The sequence below is a fragment of the Bombina bombina genome, chromosome 7, assembly GCF_027579735.1.
Source record: "Bombina bombina isolate aBomBom1 chromosome 7, aBomBom1.pri, whole genome shotgun sequence".
In the NCBI taxonomy this organism is placed as follows: domain Eukaryota; kingdom Metazoa; phylum Chordata; class Amphibia; order Anura; family Bombinatoridae; genus Bombina; species Bombina bombina.
Genome location: NC_069505.1, coordinates 60686222 through 60703512, shown reverse-complemented (window position 1 = coordinate 60703512; position 17291 = coordinate 60686222). Strand labels below are relative to the sequence as shown.

Here is a 17291-nt window from a genome sequence, read left to right as displayed (position 1 = left end):
TGGCCATTAGCTGCCCTTCGTGTCCTGCTGGTTGTTAACTGCCCTCTGTGTCCTTCTGGCTATTAGCTGCCCTCTGAGTCCTGCTGGTCTTTACTTGCCCTTGGTGTCCTGCTGGCCATTAGCTTCCCTCCGTGTCCTGCTGGCCATTAGCTTCCCTCCGTGTCCTGCTGGCCATTAGCTTCCCTCCGTGTCCTGCTGGCCGTTAATTGCCCTCCGTGTCCTGCTGGCTGTTAGTTGCCCTCCGTGTCCTGCTGGCTGTTAGTTGCCCTCCGTGTCCTGCTGGCTGTTAGTTGCCCTCCGTGTCCTGCTTGCCGTTAGCTGCCTTCTGTGTCCTGCTGGCCGTTAGCTTCCCTCCATGTCCTGGTGGCCGATAGCTGCCCTCAGTGTCCTGCTGGCTGTTAGCTGCCCTCCGAGTCCTGCTGGTCTTTACTTGCCCTTGGTGTCCTGATGGCCTTAGCAGCTGCTTTGTGTTTCCTGCTGGCCGATAGCTGCCCTCAGTGTCCTGCTGGCCGTTAGCTTCCCATCGTGTCCTGCTGGCTGTTAGCTGCCCTCCGAGTCCTGCTGGTCTTTACTTGCCCTTGGTGTCCTGATGGCCTTAGCAGCTGCTTTGTGTTTCCTGCTGGCCATTAGCTGCCCTCCGAGTCCTGCTGGCCGTTAGCTGCCCTCCGTGTCCTACTGGCCATTAGCTGCCCTCCATGGCCTGCTGGCCATTAGCTGCCCTCCATGTCCTGCTGGCCATTAGCTGCCCTCCGTGTCCGGCTGGCCGTTAGCTGCCCTCCGTGTCCTGCTGGCCGTTAACTGCCCTCCGTGTCCTGCTGGCCGTTAACTGCCCTCCGTGTCCTTCTGGCCGTTAACTGCCCTCCGTGTCCTTCTGGCCGTTAACTGCCCTCCGTGTCCTGCTGGCCGTTAGTTGCCCTCCGTGTCCTGCTGGCCGTTAGTTGCCCTCAGTGTCCTGCTGGCCGTTAGTTGCCCTCCGTGTCCTGCTGGCCGTTAGCTGCCTTCTGTGTCCTGCTGGCCGTTAGCTGCCTTCTGTGTTCTGCTGGCCGTTAGCTTCCCTCCGTGTCCTGGTGGCCGATAGTTGCCCTCAGTGTCCTGTTGGCCATTAGCTTCCCTCCGTGTCCTGCTGGCCGTTAGTTGCCCTCCGTGTCCTGCTGGTCTTTACTTACCCTCGGTGTCCTGCTGGCCATTAGCTTCCCTCCGTGTCCTGCTGGCCGTTATTTGCCCTCCGTGTCCTGCTGGCCGTTATTTGCCCTCCGTGTCCTGCTGGCCGTTAGTTGCCCTCCGTGTCCTGCTGGCCGTTAGTTGCCCTCCGTGTCCTGCTGGCCGTTAGTTGCCCTCCATGTCCTGCTGGCCGTTAGTTGCCCTCCATGTCCTGCTGGCCGTTAGTTGCCCTCCGTGTCCTGCTGGCCGTTAGTTGCCCTCCATGTCCTGCTGGCCGTTAGTTGCCTTCTGTGTCCTGCTGGCCTTTAGCTTCCCTACGTGTCCTGGTGGCCGATAGCTGCCCTCCGTGTCCTGCTGGCCGTTAGCTGCCCTCCGTGTCCTGCTGGCCGTTAGCTGCCCTCCGTGTCCTGCTGGCCGTTAGCTGCCCTCCGTGTCCTGCTGGCCGTTAGCTGCCCTCCGTGTCCTGCTGGCCGTTAGCTGCCCTCCGTGTCCTGCTGGCCGTTAGCTGCCCTCCGTGTCCTGCTGGCCGTTAGCTGCCCTCCGTGTCCTGCTGGCCGTTAGCTGCCCTCCGTGTCCTGCTGGCCGTTAGCTGCCCTCCGTGTCCTGCTGGCCGTTAGCTGCCCTCCATATCCTGCTGGCCGTTAGCTGCCCTCCATGTCCTGCTGGTTATTAGCTGCCTTCCATGTCCTGCTGGCCATTAGTTGCCCTCCGTGTCCTGCTGGCCGTTAGTTGCCCTCCGTGTCCAGCTGGCCGTTAGCTGCCTTCTGTGTCCTGCTGGCCGTTAGCTTCCCTCCATGTCCTGCTGGCCATTAGCTGCCTTCTGTGTCCTGCTGGCCATTAGCTTCCCTACGTGTCCTGGTGGCCGATAGCTGCCCTCCGTGTCCTGCTGGCCATTAGCTGCCCTCCGTGTCCTGCTGGCCATTAGCTGCCCTCCGTGTCCGGCTGGCCATTAGCTGCCCTCCGTGTCCGGCTGGCCGTTAGCTGCCCTCCGTGTCCGGCTGGCCGTTAGCTGCCTTCTGTGTCCGGCTGGCCGTTAGCTGCCTTCTGTGTCCTGCTGGCCGTTGGCTGCCCTCCATGTCCTGCTGGCCGTTGGCTGCCTTCTGTGTCCTGCTGGCCGTTAGCTGCCCTCCGTGTCCTGCTGGCCGTTAGCTGCCCTCCGTGTCCTGCTGGCCGTTAGCTGCCCTCCGTGTCCTGCTGGCCGTTAGCTGCCCTCCGTGTCCTGCTGGCCGTTAGCTGCCCTCCGTGTCCTGCTGACCATTAGCTGCCCTCCGTGTCCTGCTAGCTGTTATCTGCCCTCCGTGTCCTGCTGGCCGTTAGCTGCCCTCTGTGTCCTGCTGGCCGTTAGCTGCCCTCCGTGTCCTGCTGGCCGTTAGCTGCCCTCCGTGTCCTGCTGGCCGTTAGCTGCCCTCCGTGTCCTGCTGGCCGTTAGCTGCCCTCCGTGTCCTGCTGGCCGTTAGCTGCCCTCCGTGTCCTGCTGGCCGTTAGCTGCCCTCCGTGTTCTGCTGGCCGTTAGCTGCCCTCCGTGTCCTGCTGGCCGTTAGCTGCCCTCCGTGTCCTGCTGGCCGTTAGCTGCCCTCCGTGTCCTGCTGACCATTAGCTGCCCTCCGTGTCCTGCTAGCTGTTATCTGCCCTCCGTGTCCTGCTGGCCGTTAGCTGCCCTCTGTGTCCTGCTGGCCGTTTGCTTCCCTCCGTGTCCTGCTGGCCGTTTGCTTCCCTCCGTGTCCTGCTGGCCGTTTGCTTCCCTCCGTGTCCTGCTGGCCTTAGCAGCTGCTTTGTGTTTCCTGCTGGCCGTTAGCTGCCCTCCGAGTCCTGCTAGCTGTTATCTGCCCTCCGTGTCCTGCTGGCCGTTTGCTTCCCTCCGTGTCCTGCTGGCCTTAGCAGCTGCTTTGTGTTTCCTGCTGGCCGTTAGCTGCCCTCCGTGTCCTGCTAGCTGTTATCTGCCCTCCGTGTCCTGCTGGCCGTTAGCTGCCCTCTGTGTCCTGCTGGCCGTTTGCTTCCCTCCGTGTCCTGCTGGCCGTTTGCTTCCCTCCGTGTCCTGCTGGCCGTTTGCTTCCCTCCGTGTCCTGCTGGCCTTAGCAGCTGCTTTGTGTTTCCTGCTGGCCGTTAGCTGCCCTCCGAGTCCTGCTGGCCATTAGCTGCCCTCCACGTCCTGCTGGCCATTAGCTGCCCTCCGTGTCCTGCTGGCCGTTAGTTGCCCTCCGTGTCCAGCTGGCCGTTAGTTGCCCTCCGTGTCCAGCTGGCCGTTAGTTGCCCTCTGTGTCCAGCTGGCCGTTAGCTGCCCTCCGTGTCCTGCTGGCCGTTAGCTTCCCTCTGTGTCCTGCTGGCCGTTTGCTGCCCTCCTTGTCCTGCTGGCCGTTAGCTGCCCTCCGTGTCCTGCTGGCTGTTAGCTGCCCTCCGTGTCCTGCTGGCCTTAGCAGCTGCTTTGTGTTTCCTGCTGGCCGTTAGCTGCCCTCCGAGTCCTGCTGGCCATTAGCTGCCCTCCACGTCCTGCTGGCCATTAGCTGCCCTCCGTGTCTTGCTGGCCGTTAGCTGCCCTCCGTGTCTTGCTGGCCGTTAGCTGCCCTCCGTGTCCTGCTGGCCGTTAGCTGCCCTCCGTGTCCTGCTGGCCGTTAGCTGCCCTCCGTGTCCTGCTGGCCGTTAGCTGCCCTCCGTGTCCTGCTAGCTGTTAGTTGCCCTCCGTGTCCTGCTGGCTGTTAGCTGTCTTCTGTGTCCTGCTGGCCGTTAGCTTCCCTCTGTGTCCTGCTGGCCGTTTGCTTCCCTCCGTGTCTTGCTGGCCATTAGCTTCCCTCCGTGTCTTGCTGGCCGTTAGCTGCCCTCCGTGTCCTGCTAGCTGTTAGTTGCCCTCCGTGTCCTGCTGGCCGTTAGCTGCCCTCCGTGTCCTGCTGGCCGTTAGCTGCCTTCTGTGTCCTGCTGGCCGTTAGCTGCCCTCCGTGTCCTGCTGGCCGTTAGCTGCCCTCCATGTCCTGCTGGCCGTTAGCTGCCTTCTGTGTCCTGCTGGCCATTAGCTGCCCTCCGTGTCCTGCTGGCCGTTAGCTGCCTTCTGTGTCCTGCTGGCCATTAGCTGCCCTCTGTGTCCTGCTGGCCGTTAGCTGCCCTCCGTGTCCTGCTGGCCGTTAGCTGCCTTCTGTGTCCTGCTGGCCGTTAGCTGCCCTCCGTGTCCTGCTGGCCGTTAGCTGCCCTCCGTGTCCTGCTGGCCGTTAGCTGCCTTCTGTGTCCTGCTGGCCATTAGCTGCCTTCTGTGTCCTGCTGGCCGTTAGCTGCTGTCTGTATCCTGCTAGCCGTTAGCTGCCCTCTGCATCCTGCTGGCCATTAGCCACTCTCTGCATCCTGCTTGGCCGTTAGCCAATATCGGCATCCTGCTTGGCCGTTAGCTGCTCTCTTCATCCTGCTTGGCCGTTAGCTGCTCTCTGCATCCTGCTGGCCCTTAGCCGCTCTCTGCATCCTCCTTGGCCCTTAGCCGCTCTCTGCATCCTGCTGGCCCTTAGCTGCTCTCTGCATCCTGCTGGCCCTTAGCCGTTCTCTGCATCCTGCTGGCCCTTAGCCGTTCTCTGCATCCTGCTGGCCCTTAGCCGTTCTCTGCATCCTGCTGGCCCTTAGCCGTTCTCTGCATCCTGCTGGCCCTTAGCCGCTCTCTGCATCCTGCTGGCCCTTAGCCGCTCTCTGCATCCTGCTGGCCCTTAGCCGTTCTCTGCATCCTGCTGGCCCTTAGCCGCTCTCTGCATCCTGCTGGCCCTTAGCCGCTCTCTGCATCCTGCTGGCCCTTAGCCGCTCTCTGCATCCTGCTGGCCCTTAGCCGCTCTCTGCATCCTGCCGGCCCTTAGCCATTCTCTGCATCCTGCCGGCCCTTAGCCGCTCTCTGCATCCTGCCGGCCCTTAGCCGCTCTCTGCATCCTGCCGGCCCTTAGCCGCTCTCTGCATCCTGCTGGCCCTTAGCCGCTCTCTGCATCCTGCTGACCGTTAGCTGCTCTGTGCATCCTGTAGCCGTTAGCTGCTTTGTGTATCCTAGTGATTGTTACCATTCTGTAAAGGGAGTCCTACTTCATTTAGCCCAAGGCTGGATATTCCTTAACTTCTAGGTTTGTTTTTATAAATGTGCAGCAGTAACAGAGATATATTTGTGTGTACTTTAGATGCTTACAAAATAAACCTTTAATTTGACATGTATGCCCTCTCCTTTGCTACTTTTCAAATGTTGAACATATTTAATCCAAATAAAAACAAAGTAAAACAGTGTGTAAACTGTAAAATAAGTACAACAATAGTGAATAACTTAAAAATAATATACACAGGATATAAATGTCCCGTAATATAGGTCCTTTACCTACAAGAGTTTTTCTGGTCTCCGTAGATCAGCATATGTGAGAGAAAAAAATAAAACATAGTGCAATACTATCACAATTCCTTTTAGTTTGCTTTTAAGGACTATTACTCACGTTCTTCTAAACTGTGAACGCAGGGTACTGACAGTGCGCACTACAGATGTATCAGATGGCTTCAGGAATGTTGCTCAGCAAACATGTTTCTTTCCAAAAATGGCTTATTTAAAAACAATTCTTGTACAATATGTCTAAAAACCAGGTGATATATCACAAATTAGGGCAACAGTGTTACAATATGAAAACTACCAAGATATACTAGAGAACTCCTGCTAGACAGCTGAGAGTCACATTTGGGGATTGTTACGAAGTCCAAACACTCCGCCTCAAACTGTTACTTCACTTCACCACACCTCCGACGTACGTTTCACCAAACTCTCTTGGCTTTTTCAAAGATGTTGCACATATGTTTGATTCATACTAATTTGAATCCAGCTTTTTTTTGCTCACAGAAGAGGTTCCTGTAGGTGTGGATCATCAAATAAGCAGCTGCAGAGTTCTGTTTTTAGTATATAAGAGAACATAGCAGTATGTATAGGGATATAAAAATGTGCAATTGTATATTAGAATATAATATATCAAAGTGTAAAGAAAATGTAGAAGGATTGAATGACAAAAACATGTTAAAGGGACACTGAACCCAAGTTTTTTTATTTCATGATTCAGATAGAGCATGCAATTTTAAGCAACTTTCCAATTTACTCCTATTATCAATTTTTCTTCGTTCTCTTGCTATCTTTATTTGAAAAAGAAGGCATCTAAGCTAAGGAGCCAGACAATTTTTGGTTCAAACCCCTGGACAGCACTTGTTTATTGTGGGTTAATTTATCCACCAATCAGCAAGAACAACCCAGGTTGTTCACTAAAAATGGGCCGGCATCTAAACTTACATTCTTGCTTTTCAAATAAAGATACCAAGAGAATGAAGAAAATTGGATAATAGGAGTAAATTAGAAACTTGCTTAAAATTGCTGCTCTTTGTATAATGTCATACATCAACGAGATAGATGAGACCCCGCCAATGAATTTTTGAATTAGGGTTCTGACATCCGACCACGCTGCCACCTGCCTGCCCATATAATTTTGCTCATGTATATAATGTCTAATTTGAAAATAAGCAAATAGATCTGATCTGGGTAAATCATAAGTCTGAAAGATAAGTTCTGCTGTGAGTATCAAATGGTTTTCATCTAACAATTGCTTGATCAGCAATAAACCTTTATTTGCCCAGGATTTGAATACTTTATGATGGATGCCTGGTATAAACTTAGGGTTACCTTAAATAGGTAAGAAATCCGAAAAGGACGGGTCTAATCCTTTCGTATGGCAAAACTTCTGCCATGCGATGACAATATTTTTAAAAGATATCATTCTGCAGATATTAAACGGAAGCTGTTTGGTACTACAATGCAGAATAGCTTTTAACGAAAAAAGGACGAATATAAAATGCTTCCTCTTGACTGTCAGTTATCAAGTTGGTTTCAGCAACCCAATCAAAAGCAAATTTTACCAGAGCCGCGACATTATATAGTTTGACATCCGGTAGAGCTAACCCTCCCACACTTGCCTTCTGCATGAGTTTCGCTAAAGCTATTCTGGGTTTTTTGTTTTTCCAGATAAATTTAGAAAAATAACTATATAATTTTTTTACATCTAAATTAGATATAAAGAGAGGTAGATTTTGCAGGACATAAAGGAGACGAGGAAAAATAATCATTTTAATTAAGTTGATCTTTGCTGAAATCGAGAGAGGATAAGATGCCCAAAGCTGAAGATCCTCTTTAATTTTTACCAATAATGGAGAATAATTTGCCCCATACCATAATTTTGGATTTTTATGTAGCTCCAGTCCCAAGTATTTAATTGACTTCACTAATTTAAATGGTATATCCCCCACACAAGAGTGACTATTACCTGTTGACATTAGTTCACTTTTCTCCAAATTAACCGCATAACCTGAAAATGAACTGAACTCGGCAAGAGTCTGCATGATTACTGGAATACAATTATGGACATTGTCTATAAAGAGCAAAATGTCATCTGCATAGAGTAGAGTCTTCAGACTATATTGACCAAGTGGGATACCAGTTAAGACATCGCAAAATCTAACAAAGTGAAAAACATCTAGATAAGATCAGTAACTGGTTATACCCAGTTATTTCTGAGATAGATAATGAAAAGATTGTTCAAAGTTTTAATATGTTACATAAATGCAGGATATCTATGGGCTGGAAGGAATCACATGTGAAGGTCTTGAATAATTTTTATTTACATCCGCTAAAAATCCAAAAATGTTCTATCTCTAGTATAAGTAATTGTCCTCGCTGTGCTAATCATAATGCAGATTTATTTCATATGTTTTGGTACTGCCCCAAAATCAATCAGTTATGGCTTAAAGTTTGTTTCTGGTTTAATGCCCTCTACGATATTAATATGGCGGTGACCATACAAGAGGTGGTTTTATTGTTTAGTGCTATGGATAGTAGATACCCCCGTTTGATTCGTATCATCAATACGATTATTTTGGCGGTGCGCCATCTTATTCTCAAGAACTGGAAAGCAAATAGAGCTCCGAGTTTCGGACTGCTTCTTAAAGAGATTCAAGAACAAGTAGTTTTTGAATCATTCCATTTAGTGGATGCCTCTGAGAAGAGAATAGATGATTTTCTCTGGGGATGGCTTCCAATCATTAAGTCTTACTCCGTTCCAATCCAAAGACAGATACTTTTCCCGTTTCGTTCGTCTATCAGTTTCGCAGAAATTGTACTTTTGAGGAAATTTCCGGCCGAGTGGATTAGCAGTGGGCCATAGAGTATCTGACACTCTTCGTGGGTGTTTGATTGAGATCTGGATGGTGCGGTGGGGGGGGTGGACAGGGGGGAATGTGTGGGTTTTTTTTTTTTTTTTTGTTTGTTTTTCTTTTCTCTTTCTCTCTTTCCTTTTCTTTTTTTTCATTTATTTGTAATTGTTGAGTTTTACGCGGGTTAGAAAAATCCAGTAAGACAAAGAAGATCACGGCAAAATATTTGTATTCATAATGTTCGATTTTTATTTGTACACAGTCTCATGAAATGTCTTGCCATTGTTTGTTTTCATCATAATTTCGTGTCTCTTGGAGATCAATAAAAATTTATTAAAAAATAAAAAAAAATTGCTGCTCTATCTGAATCACGAAAAAGAAAAAAATTTAAGTTCAGTGTCTCTTTAATGACAGTAGTTAAAGAGACTTGAAACCCAAAATTTTTCTTTCATGATTCAGACTGAGCATACATTTTTAAATAACCTTCCAAGTTACTTCTATTATCAATTATGCTTCAATCTCTTGATATCATTTTTTGAAGGAACAGCAATGTACCACTGGGAGCTAGCTGAACACATTGATAATCCATTTACAAGACGTATGTATGTGCAGCTAGCTCCCAGCTCCTGAGCCTACCTAGGTATGCTTTTAAACAAAAGATACCAAGTGATTGAAGCAAATTAGATAAGAGGTACTTTGGAAAGTTGTTTAAAACCGTATGCTCTGTCTAAATCATGAAACTATAAAATTTGGGGTTTTATGTCCCTTTAAGTTCACACTCAAAAGCCAAAAAAAAACAAAAACTCCATAAAGAGGCAGCAAGGAATGTTACTGCTTTTTGCTTAGCAGTGAGTACTCTGGCAGTAACAGATGTTTTTGGCATATTTAAAGGGACATGAAACCAAAAAATGTCTTTCATAATTCAGATAGAGATAACCATTTTAAACAACTTTCCAATTTACCTTTATTATCTAATTTGCTTTATTCTCTTGGTATCTTTTGTTAAAAAGCATACCTAGGTAGGCTCAGGAGCTGAGAGCTAGCTGCCTATTGGTGGCTGCTCTTATATGCCTCTTGCCATTGGCTTACCAATGTGTTCAGCTAACTCCCAGTAGTACATTGCTGCTCCTTCAATAAAGGATACCAAGAAAATGAAGCAAAATTGCTAATAGAAGTAGATTGGAACGTTGTTTAAAATTGTATGTTCTATTTGAATCTTTTGGTTTTCCTGTCCCTTTAAATATGGGGCAGGTATGAGACCGATATGAGAATGTTCATAGTAGACGAAATGGATCAGTAAAATTGACAAAGGATGAGTTGAAAACTGCTGCCGGCTTACAGTATATTCTGTTAGTGAGATGGTTCACTTCTCTTTTCAGGTCACATTTGCCCAGCTATGGTCTCCACCAACCACATCCTCTCAGCTGCTGTTGGCTGAGACTGGAGAAGAAATGCAGAAGTGGGTGCAAGTCCTGACAGAACTTCAGGTTCTTCTCCGGGAGCAGAGACCAATGGATCGTTCCGTCTGTGTTTTAAAGGAAGCGTATGACAGTGCCTTACCTCTCATCCGCACAGTCCTTTGTGCCACCATTATAGGTAATACAGATGTAGCTTATGGCCAAGGATCTATATCTCCTGGTTTAAGGTAATAGACATAAGCAACTGGCTTTCACCCCCAGTCAAATAGTGATAGACATTATCAATAAATACCCTTATTCTGTTCTCAGCAGTATCTGAGTTGCTGGTTCCAAGCTGAAGGGCCAACTCATTCTTCCAATGTTGATTGAGTACCATTATTCTGTTTTCATCTACTGTTTGCAAGATGACTGCCTTCTGATGGAAAGTTTAGACATGCAATCTACTTACAGTTAGCAGAATCCATCAGTAGCTTAAAGGGACACTGTACCCAAATTTTTTCTTTTGTAATTCAGAAAGAGCATGCAATTTTAGGCAACTTTCTAATTTACTCCTATTATCAATTTTTCTTTGCTCTCTTGCTATCATTATTTGAAAAAAGAAGGCATCTAAGCTTTTTTTTATTGGTGGATGAATTTATCCACCAATCAGCAAGGACAACCCAGGTTGTTCACCAAAAATGGGCCGGCATCTAAACTTACATTCTTGCATTTCAAATAAAGATACCAAGAGAATGAAGAAAATGTGGTAATAGGAGTAAATTAGAAAGTTGCTTAAAATGTCATGCTCAATCTGAATCACGAAATAATTTTTTTGGGTACAGTGTCCCTTTAACTCAGACAAATTCCACAGCAGAGATTTATGAATCCTTCAAGCTTTATTGTTGCAAAACAAGAATTCTGAGGTTCCAGAAGGGGTAATTGTCAGGTAAAAAGAATTTGCCTCTACAAAGCTATGGAGAATTATGAGGTCCATTACATTGCTGGCGTACCTTGTGTATTCTTAGAATGTCTCTATCAAGTAAAAGCAATATCTGGACATTCTTCTCTAGAGCTGGTATGCAACTAGCTATGTGTTTCATATGAGGATGGTAATGGGCTATTTCTGGCGTGGGAATCTATCCCTGTTATCTGGTATTTGATTGCATTCAATAAGTGTAGGTAAAGGCAACTGTATACCATCTGTAATTGAAGCTATTATGAAATCACTAGCTCTTCTTCCTTTTGTTTCAAACTGACCTGCACATGTACCAAGGGTGTAAGATGAAGGATTACCATTTACGTTGAATATGTTGAAGAATTAAGTTCTAGCCAGTGATCGATTACTTTGATCATCCAGAATTGCATACATTCTTACTGATTTATCAGGCTCTCCCTTAGGATACACTTTGACAAGACATATTTTAGAGCAGGACCTTCTACTAAGTCCTTCACCGCATATTTCAGTACATTTTGAAGCAACAGATGTTTTGTTTGTTGTCTCTTCTGCTTTCTCCCCGCCATGCTTTTCTGCAGGGGCAATACTTTCAAGTGGAAGGGAACTTGAAGACTCTGGGTGGAGAGCAAACACATGTCTGTCACTATTGCATTCTGAACATCTAACATTGGCTTTACAGTTTCTAGAAAGATTATCGGTTGAAGCACAGCACCTGAAGCATAGTCCATAATTTTTAAGAAGCTCTTGCAAAGGTTTTTCTCTAAAGCTACAACATTCCTTAAGTGGGTGAGGCTTCTTGTGCAATGGGCATTCTTGAATTAAATTCTTTAATTTCTCACTTTGCATTCCCTGACTGGAAGGTGCAACATCTGTCTTTTGGACAAACACTGATTTCTTTGAGTTATTGAATCTTGAAGTTTCTTTCTCATGTTCTGGAGAAGTCACCGCCCACTGATTTAATTCGGTTAAAGAGAAACTTGGATCATTTCTTGTGTTTGCTATGTCTTGGATGAACTTACTGAAAAGGGAAAAGGGAGGGAATGATACATTATTCTCTTGCTTGTATCTTGATCCTTGTGTTGCCCATTTATCTTGAAGAGAATGAGGTAACTTCGTCACAATTGGATTCACACCTTGTGCAGTATCAAGATAACTCAGTCCTGATAGACATGGATCTGCTTTAGCTGCTTCTAGTTCCAGCAGAAGATCACTTAACTCTTGTAGCTTGCGATTGTCCCTAACTGTGATTTTTGTATTTTCTTTAAAAGGGCATTTTCAATTACTTCTGAACTACCATAAGTCTGATCCAAACATTCCCAAAACCATTTTTAAACCTGCAACTGGGTTGTCTACATGGATAGCTCTGAGCCTCTTTACACGTTCTGCAGATTCAGCACCTAACCACTTTACCAGCAGATCAAGCTCTTCTCTAGCAGATATACCTAAATCTTCAACAGCAGTCTTGAATGTAGACTTCCAAGACCTGTAGTTCTCTGGCAGATCATCAAATTTTGTAAGACTTGTATTAGTAAGCTCACGTTGAATCATATACCTTGCAAACTCAGACATCTCTAACCTTTCAGTCTTTGTTACTGGAGGTGCCTGAAGATCACTTGGGTAATAGGGATTGAATGCTGAGGGATAGTATGGGTTCGCTGATGCATTTAATCCAGCTGAAGCCTTTTCTTTCACTGATCTTAATGGAGGTGACTGTGATGGACCCCATACTTGTTTGTTTACAAGAGGTTGTGTGATTTGTGCATTGACACCTGAGCTGCTTATTCGCTAAATTGCATCCGTTCTGGCTGGAGCAATTGGATCGCTATTGAGATGTATATAATTTGTGGTAGGGTGCACATCATTCCAACCTTTGTCTTTATGAGCATTGCCTCCTTCTTCCTCTTCAAAGGAGTTGTAGTGTTTTCCACTCTGGTTAAGAGCATAATCACATGTTCTCTTCTCTGGGTAGTCTGATCCCACCAGACTGATAGAATATTCTAGGAGCTCTTCTGTATTGGCTGCCTCAAGTACCTTTTATCTTGCCATGGCGACAGCTACCTCTTTTTCATTTTGCAGTATTTCTAAATTTGTTTCTTTTTTCGCTGCTTCTAATTCTTTTTCCTTCTCCCATTTTGCTGCTTCTAATTCTTTTTCCTTCTCCCATTTTGCTGCTTCTAATTATTTTTCCTTCTCCCATTTTGCTGCTTCTAATTCTTTTTCCTTCTCCTGTTTTGCTGCCTCCATTTTCAGTGTTGCTTCTTTTTTGCTAAAAGAGGCGCGCACCATTGCAGCTTCTGCTTCTGCACGTGCTTTGATAATGGCGGAGCTTATAGATGAAGAGGAAGTACTTCTAGATTTAGCAGAGCGAATTGTTGAGGCAGCACGCTGTGATCTGGATTCTAGCAAGTCTGCAATCCTGCTTTCTACTGTTGCTAATGTGCTTTGCACTAGTTTCTTGCGCTGTAGATTAGATTCATTAAACTGGGTTTGAATTTGCACAGTTTCCTCAACATTAGTTTTTGATAGCAGATTAAAATATTTGCGTGACAACCTTTCATAATTTTCATAACAAGCATTAAGTCTGTCAGCAATCTTGTTTAACTGTTCTCTGTCATCAGGAGATTCATTTGCTAAAGACAAACATTTTCTAACCTTCTCCCACATTTCATCCAATGCATCCACTAATTCATCTTTCTCAGCTTGATAACTTTGTATGACTTTCTCAGTGGGTTTTATTGTACGCTGTGGTCTAATGTTCTGCTCTTTCTCCTGTGACAGTGTAGCTTGTATTGCAAGTTCCTTTTCAGACATTTTAAGTAACTAGATTAGAGCTATTTTAACTGCAGTCATACATTTCTCTGAGGAAACTGACAGTTTATACAAAAGTTGAGTGTACACTTCTCAGCTGCAGATTATCTTGTGTGAGACAGTGCAAATGCTTAATGGAATCTTCCTTGTTAAATGCAGAAACATTTACTGAGCTGTGTGCAGCAAGCAATGCAGCTTCTCATTTATATAAAGTCATTAGTTACACACTGAGCTGTGTTCAGTTTAACAAACATGAGTCTTTCTATTGAAGATTAATAACTCTGAAGGTATTCTTTTTACTATTCTGTTTTCATCTACTGTTTGCAATAGGACTGCCTTCTGATGGAAAGTTTAGACATGCAATCTACTTACAGTTAGCAGAATCCAGCAGTAGCTTAAAGGGACATTAAACACTAAATACATGCTAGATAGAATGATACATTAAAAGAAAAGATTAGTCCATGAGTAACCTGTAGATGTATTTTTTAAAGTTTCATTAGTTGTTTAAAAAGTGACAAAATAAGTGTAAAGTTTTAGTGTCTATAAAACACTGGGTGCTGCCATGTTGTAAAGTGTTACCTTCTCTGCTGTGACCAATTAGGGACCGTTATAAATAGGTCACTAGAGTGTGCAGCCAATGGTTGTGCTGGATTTAACAGTGTTCTGCACTTCCACTTCTAGCAGGAACTGAGAAGCTCACAAATTCAGAATGGAATTACAGGCAAAGAGGACAAAATAAATAATTAAAGTATATTGTAGAGCTGTTTTATATATACAATTTATCATTTTATATTACCATCTCAAAGTGTTTAATGTCCCTTTAACTCAGACAAATTCCACAGCAGAGATTTAAGAATCCTTCAAGCTTTATTGTTGCAAAACAAGAATTCTGAGGTTCCAGAAGTGGTAATTGCCAGGTAAAAAGAATTTGCCTCTACAAAGCTATTAGCTGAAAGTTCTAGCAAACTTTACACATTGAAAGTGAAACTAATTTACACACACAAGTGAAACAAAAATGGAGGCAGGAAGTGACCTCAAAAAGGTCAGAGGTACAACAGAGAATATACATTAAATTGAATACAATAATAAAACATAACACTAGAGGGAGCACAAGAACTAAAAGATGTACATATGAATATATGGACAGAACAACCATTAAAGGGATTGTCTAGTCAAAATTAAACTTTCAGGATTCAGATAGAGCAGCAATTTTAAGCAACTTTCTAATGTACTCCTATTATAATTTTTTCTTCGTATCTTTATTTGAAAAAGCAAGAATGTAAGCATAGGAGCCAGCCCATTTTTGGTTCAGCACCTGGGTAGCACTTTCTGATTGGTGGCTAAATGTAGCCACCAATCAGCAAGCGCTACCCAGGTACTGAAACAAAAATAAGCTGGCTTCTAAGCTTACATTCAAATAGATACCAAGAGAATGAAGAAAAAATGATAATAGGAGTAAATTAGAAAGTTGCTTAAAATTGCTGCTCTATCTGAATAATAAAAACAGCAAGCACCTCCATGTTGTAACTTAAAGGGACACTGAACCCAATTTTTTTCTTTCGTGATTCAGATAGAACAGCAATTTTAAACGACTTTCTAATTTACTCCTATTATCAATTTTTCTTCGTTCTCTTGCTTTCTTTATTTGAAAAATAAGGCGTCTAAGCTATTTTTTTGGTTCAGCACCATGGAAAGCACTTGTTTATTGGTGGGTGAATTTATCCACCAATCAGCAAGAACAACACAGTGTGTTAACCAAAAATGGGCCGGCATCTGAACTTACATTCTTGCATTTCAAATAAAGATACCAAGAGAATGAAAATAATTTGATAATAGGAGTAAATTAGAAACTTGCTTAAAATTGCTGCTCTATCTGAATCACAATAGAAAAAAATTGGGTTCAGTGTCCCTTTAAGTTTCCTTCTCTGCTGAGGCCAGATAAAAGACCGTTATAAACAGATCACTAGAGTGTGCAACCAACTGGACTTATAGTAGTGTCTGCGGGCTGCACAGCTACTTTTACCAGGAATTGGAAAGACCACAGTTTTTAGAATTAAATGACAGGAAAAGGGGTCAAAATATGTAATGAAAGTATATTGTAAATAGTTTTACTACATATAATTAAATATTTGTATACATTTTGTGTAAAAGAAAAGGTGCCCGGTACTCATTGATTATTGAATACTCAATAACGTTGAGAAAAGCAATAGGACAAGATTATTTACAATGTTTGATGTATTTTGCAGATCCCTCTTGTGAAAACTACAGCATTTAAATGATTACAAATATTACCTGTTATGAGTTGGCAGAGGTGGGGGTACTCAGTACCGGTGAGTACCCCCACAAAAAAGCCCTGTTTGTATATATTACTTACAATCTTAAAGGGACACTCAATCAAAATTAAACTTTCATCATTGAGATAGAGCATGCCATTTTAAACAACTTTCCAATTTACTTCCATTAACTAAATGTGCACAGTCTTTTTATATTTAAACTTTTTGAGTCACCAGCTCCTACTGAGCATGTGCAAGAATAAGTGTGTATGCATTTGTGAATGGCTGATGGCTGTCACATGGTAAGTGTATGCATTTGTGATTGGCTGATGGCTGTCACATGGTACAGGGGGAGTGGAAAAAGACAGAACTTTTAAAATTGTCAGAAAAAAAATCTACTACTCATTTGAAGTTCAGACTAAGTGCTATTGCATAGTCTTGTTATCTTGCATTTGTTGATTATGCAAATCTACTGTGTTGACTGGTCCTTTAATGTTATTGTCCCTTTAAAGGGAGATGACAATATTTTTTTTTCTTTTATGGATTAGGTAGAACATTCAATTTTAAACATTTTGATTCTATTATCAAATTTGCTTAATTCTTTTGGTATCATTTGTTGATGGAGCAGCAATGCACTGCTGAGAGGTAACTGAACACATGGGTGAGCCAATGACAATCGGTATGTAGATGCAGCCACCAATCAGCAGCTAGCACCCAGGTGCTTTGCTGCTCCTGAGCTAACCTAGATAAACCCTTCAACAATGGATAACAAAAAAGGAAGCAAATTAAATAATAGAAGTCAATTGGAAAGTTATTTTAAAATTGTATGTTCTGTCTAAAGCATGAATATCTAATTATGACTTTACTGTCCCTTTAAGCTTAATGTTAATTTATAAATAACTCCATGGGCGTGAGCACAATGCAATCTCTATGGCCCACATGAACTAGCAGTCTCTTGTTGTGAAATGCTAATAAAAAAGCATGTGATAAGAGGCTGTCTGAAGTGGCTTAGATAATTACCAGCTGAACAAAGCCCCCTGCATTAAGCCCTTTGAGTCCCCTTGGGGAGAGAGAAAAGGACTAGGCATGGATGGTCAGAAATTCGTCCTTCAGGAATTTGTTTGCTAAATGAATGCTCAAAACTTTGTCTGAGTCTAAATGGATCCAGAAGAATTAAATAAGGGTCTTTTAAAAATCTTTTTATGCAACAGTATTTCCTATTTTTTTTAATACATTTAGAGCTGTGGCAGCAAGTCTTATTGGTACTCTTGATATATGGTGTATGGTGCTGTAAACCGCAGGAATGCTGCATAAATGGACATAAAAGTACATATGCAATATAATGCTTAAAGGGACAGTCTGCTCCAAAATGTTTATTGTTTAAAAAGATAGATAATCCCTTTATTACCCATTCCCCAGTTTTGCACAACCAACACGGTTATATTAATACACTTTTTACCTCTGGGATTACCTTGTATCTAAGCCTCTGCAGACTGCCCCCTAATCACATGACTTTTTATT

The 17291-nt window shown here is 44.1% G+C and overlaps 1 protein-coding gene across 1 annotated transcript in view; it reads left to right on the top strand.

Moving 5' to 3' along the window:
• Positions 1-17291, top strand: part of LOC128665888 (serine/threonine-protein kinase MRCK alpha) — a 420939-nt gene that overhangs the window by 364251 nt on the left and 39397 nt on the right. Inside the window, exon 28 of the mRNA XM_053720136.1 lies at positions 9717-9933. Within this exon, the coding sequence (XP_053576111.1) occupies positions 9717-9933 (217 nt within the window). The remainder of the gene's footprint in view (positions 1-9716; positions 9934-17291) is intronic.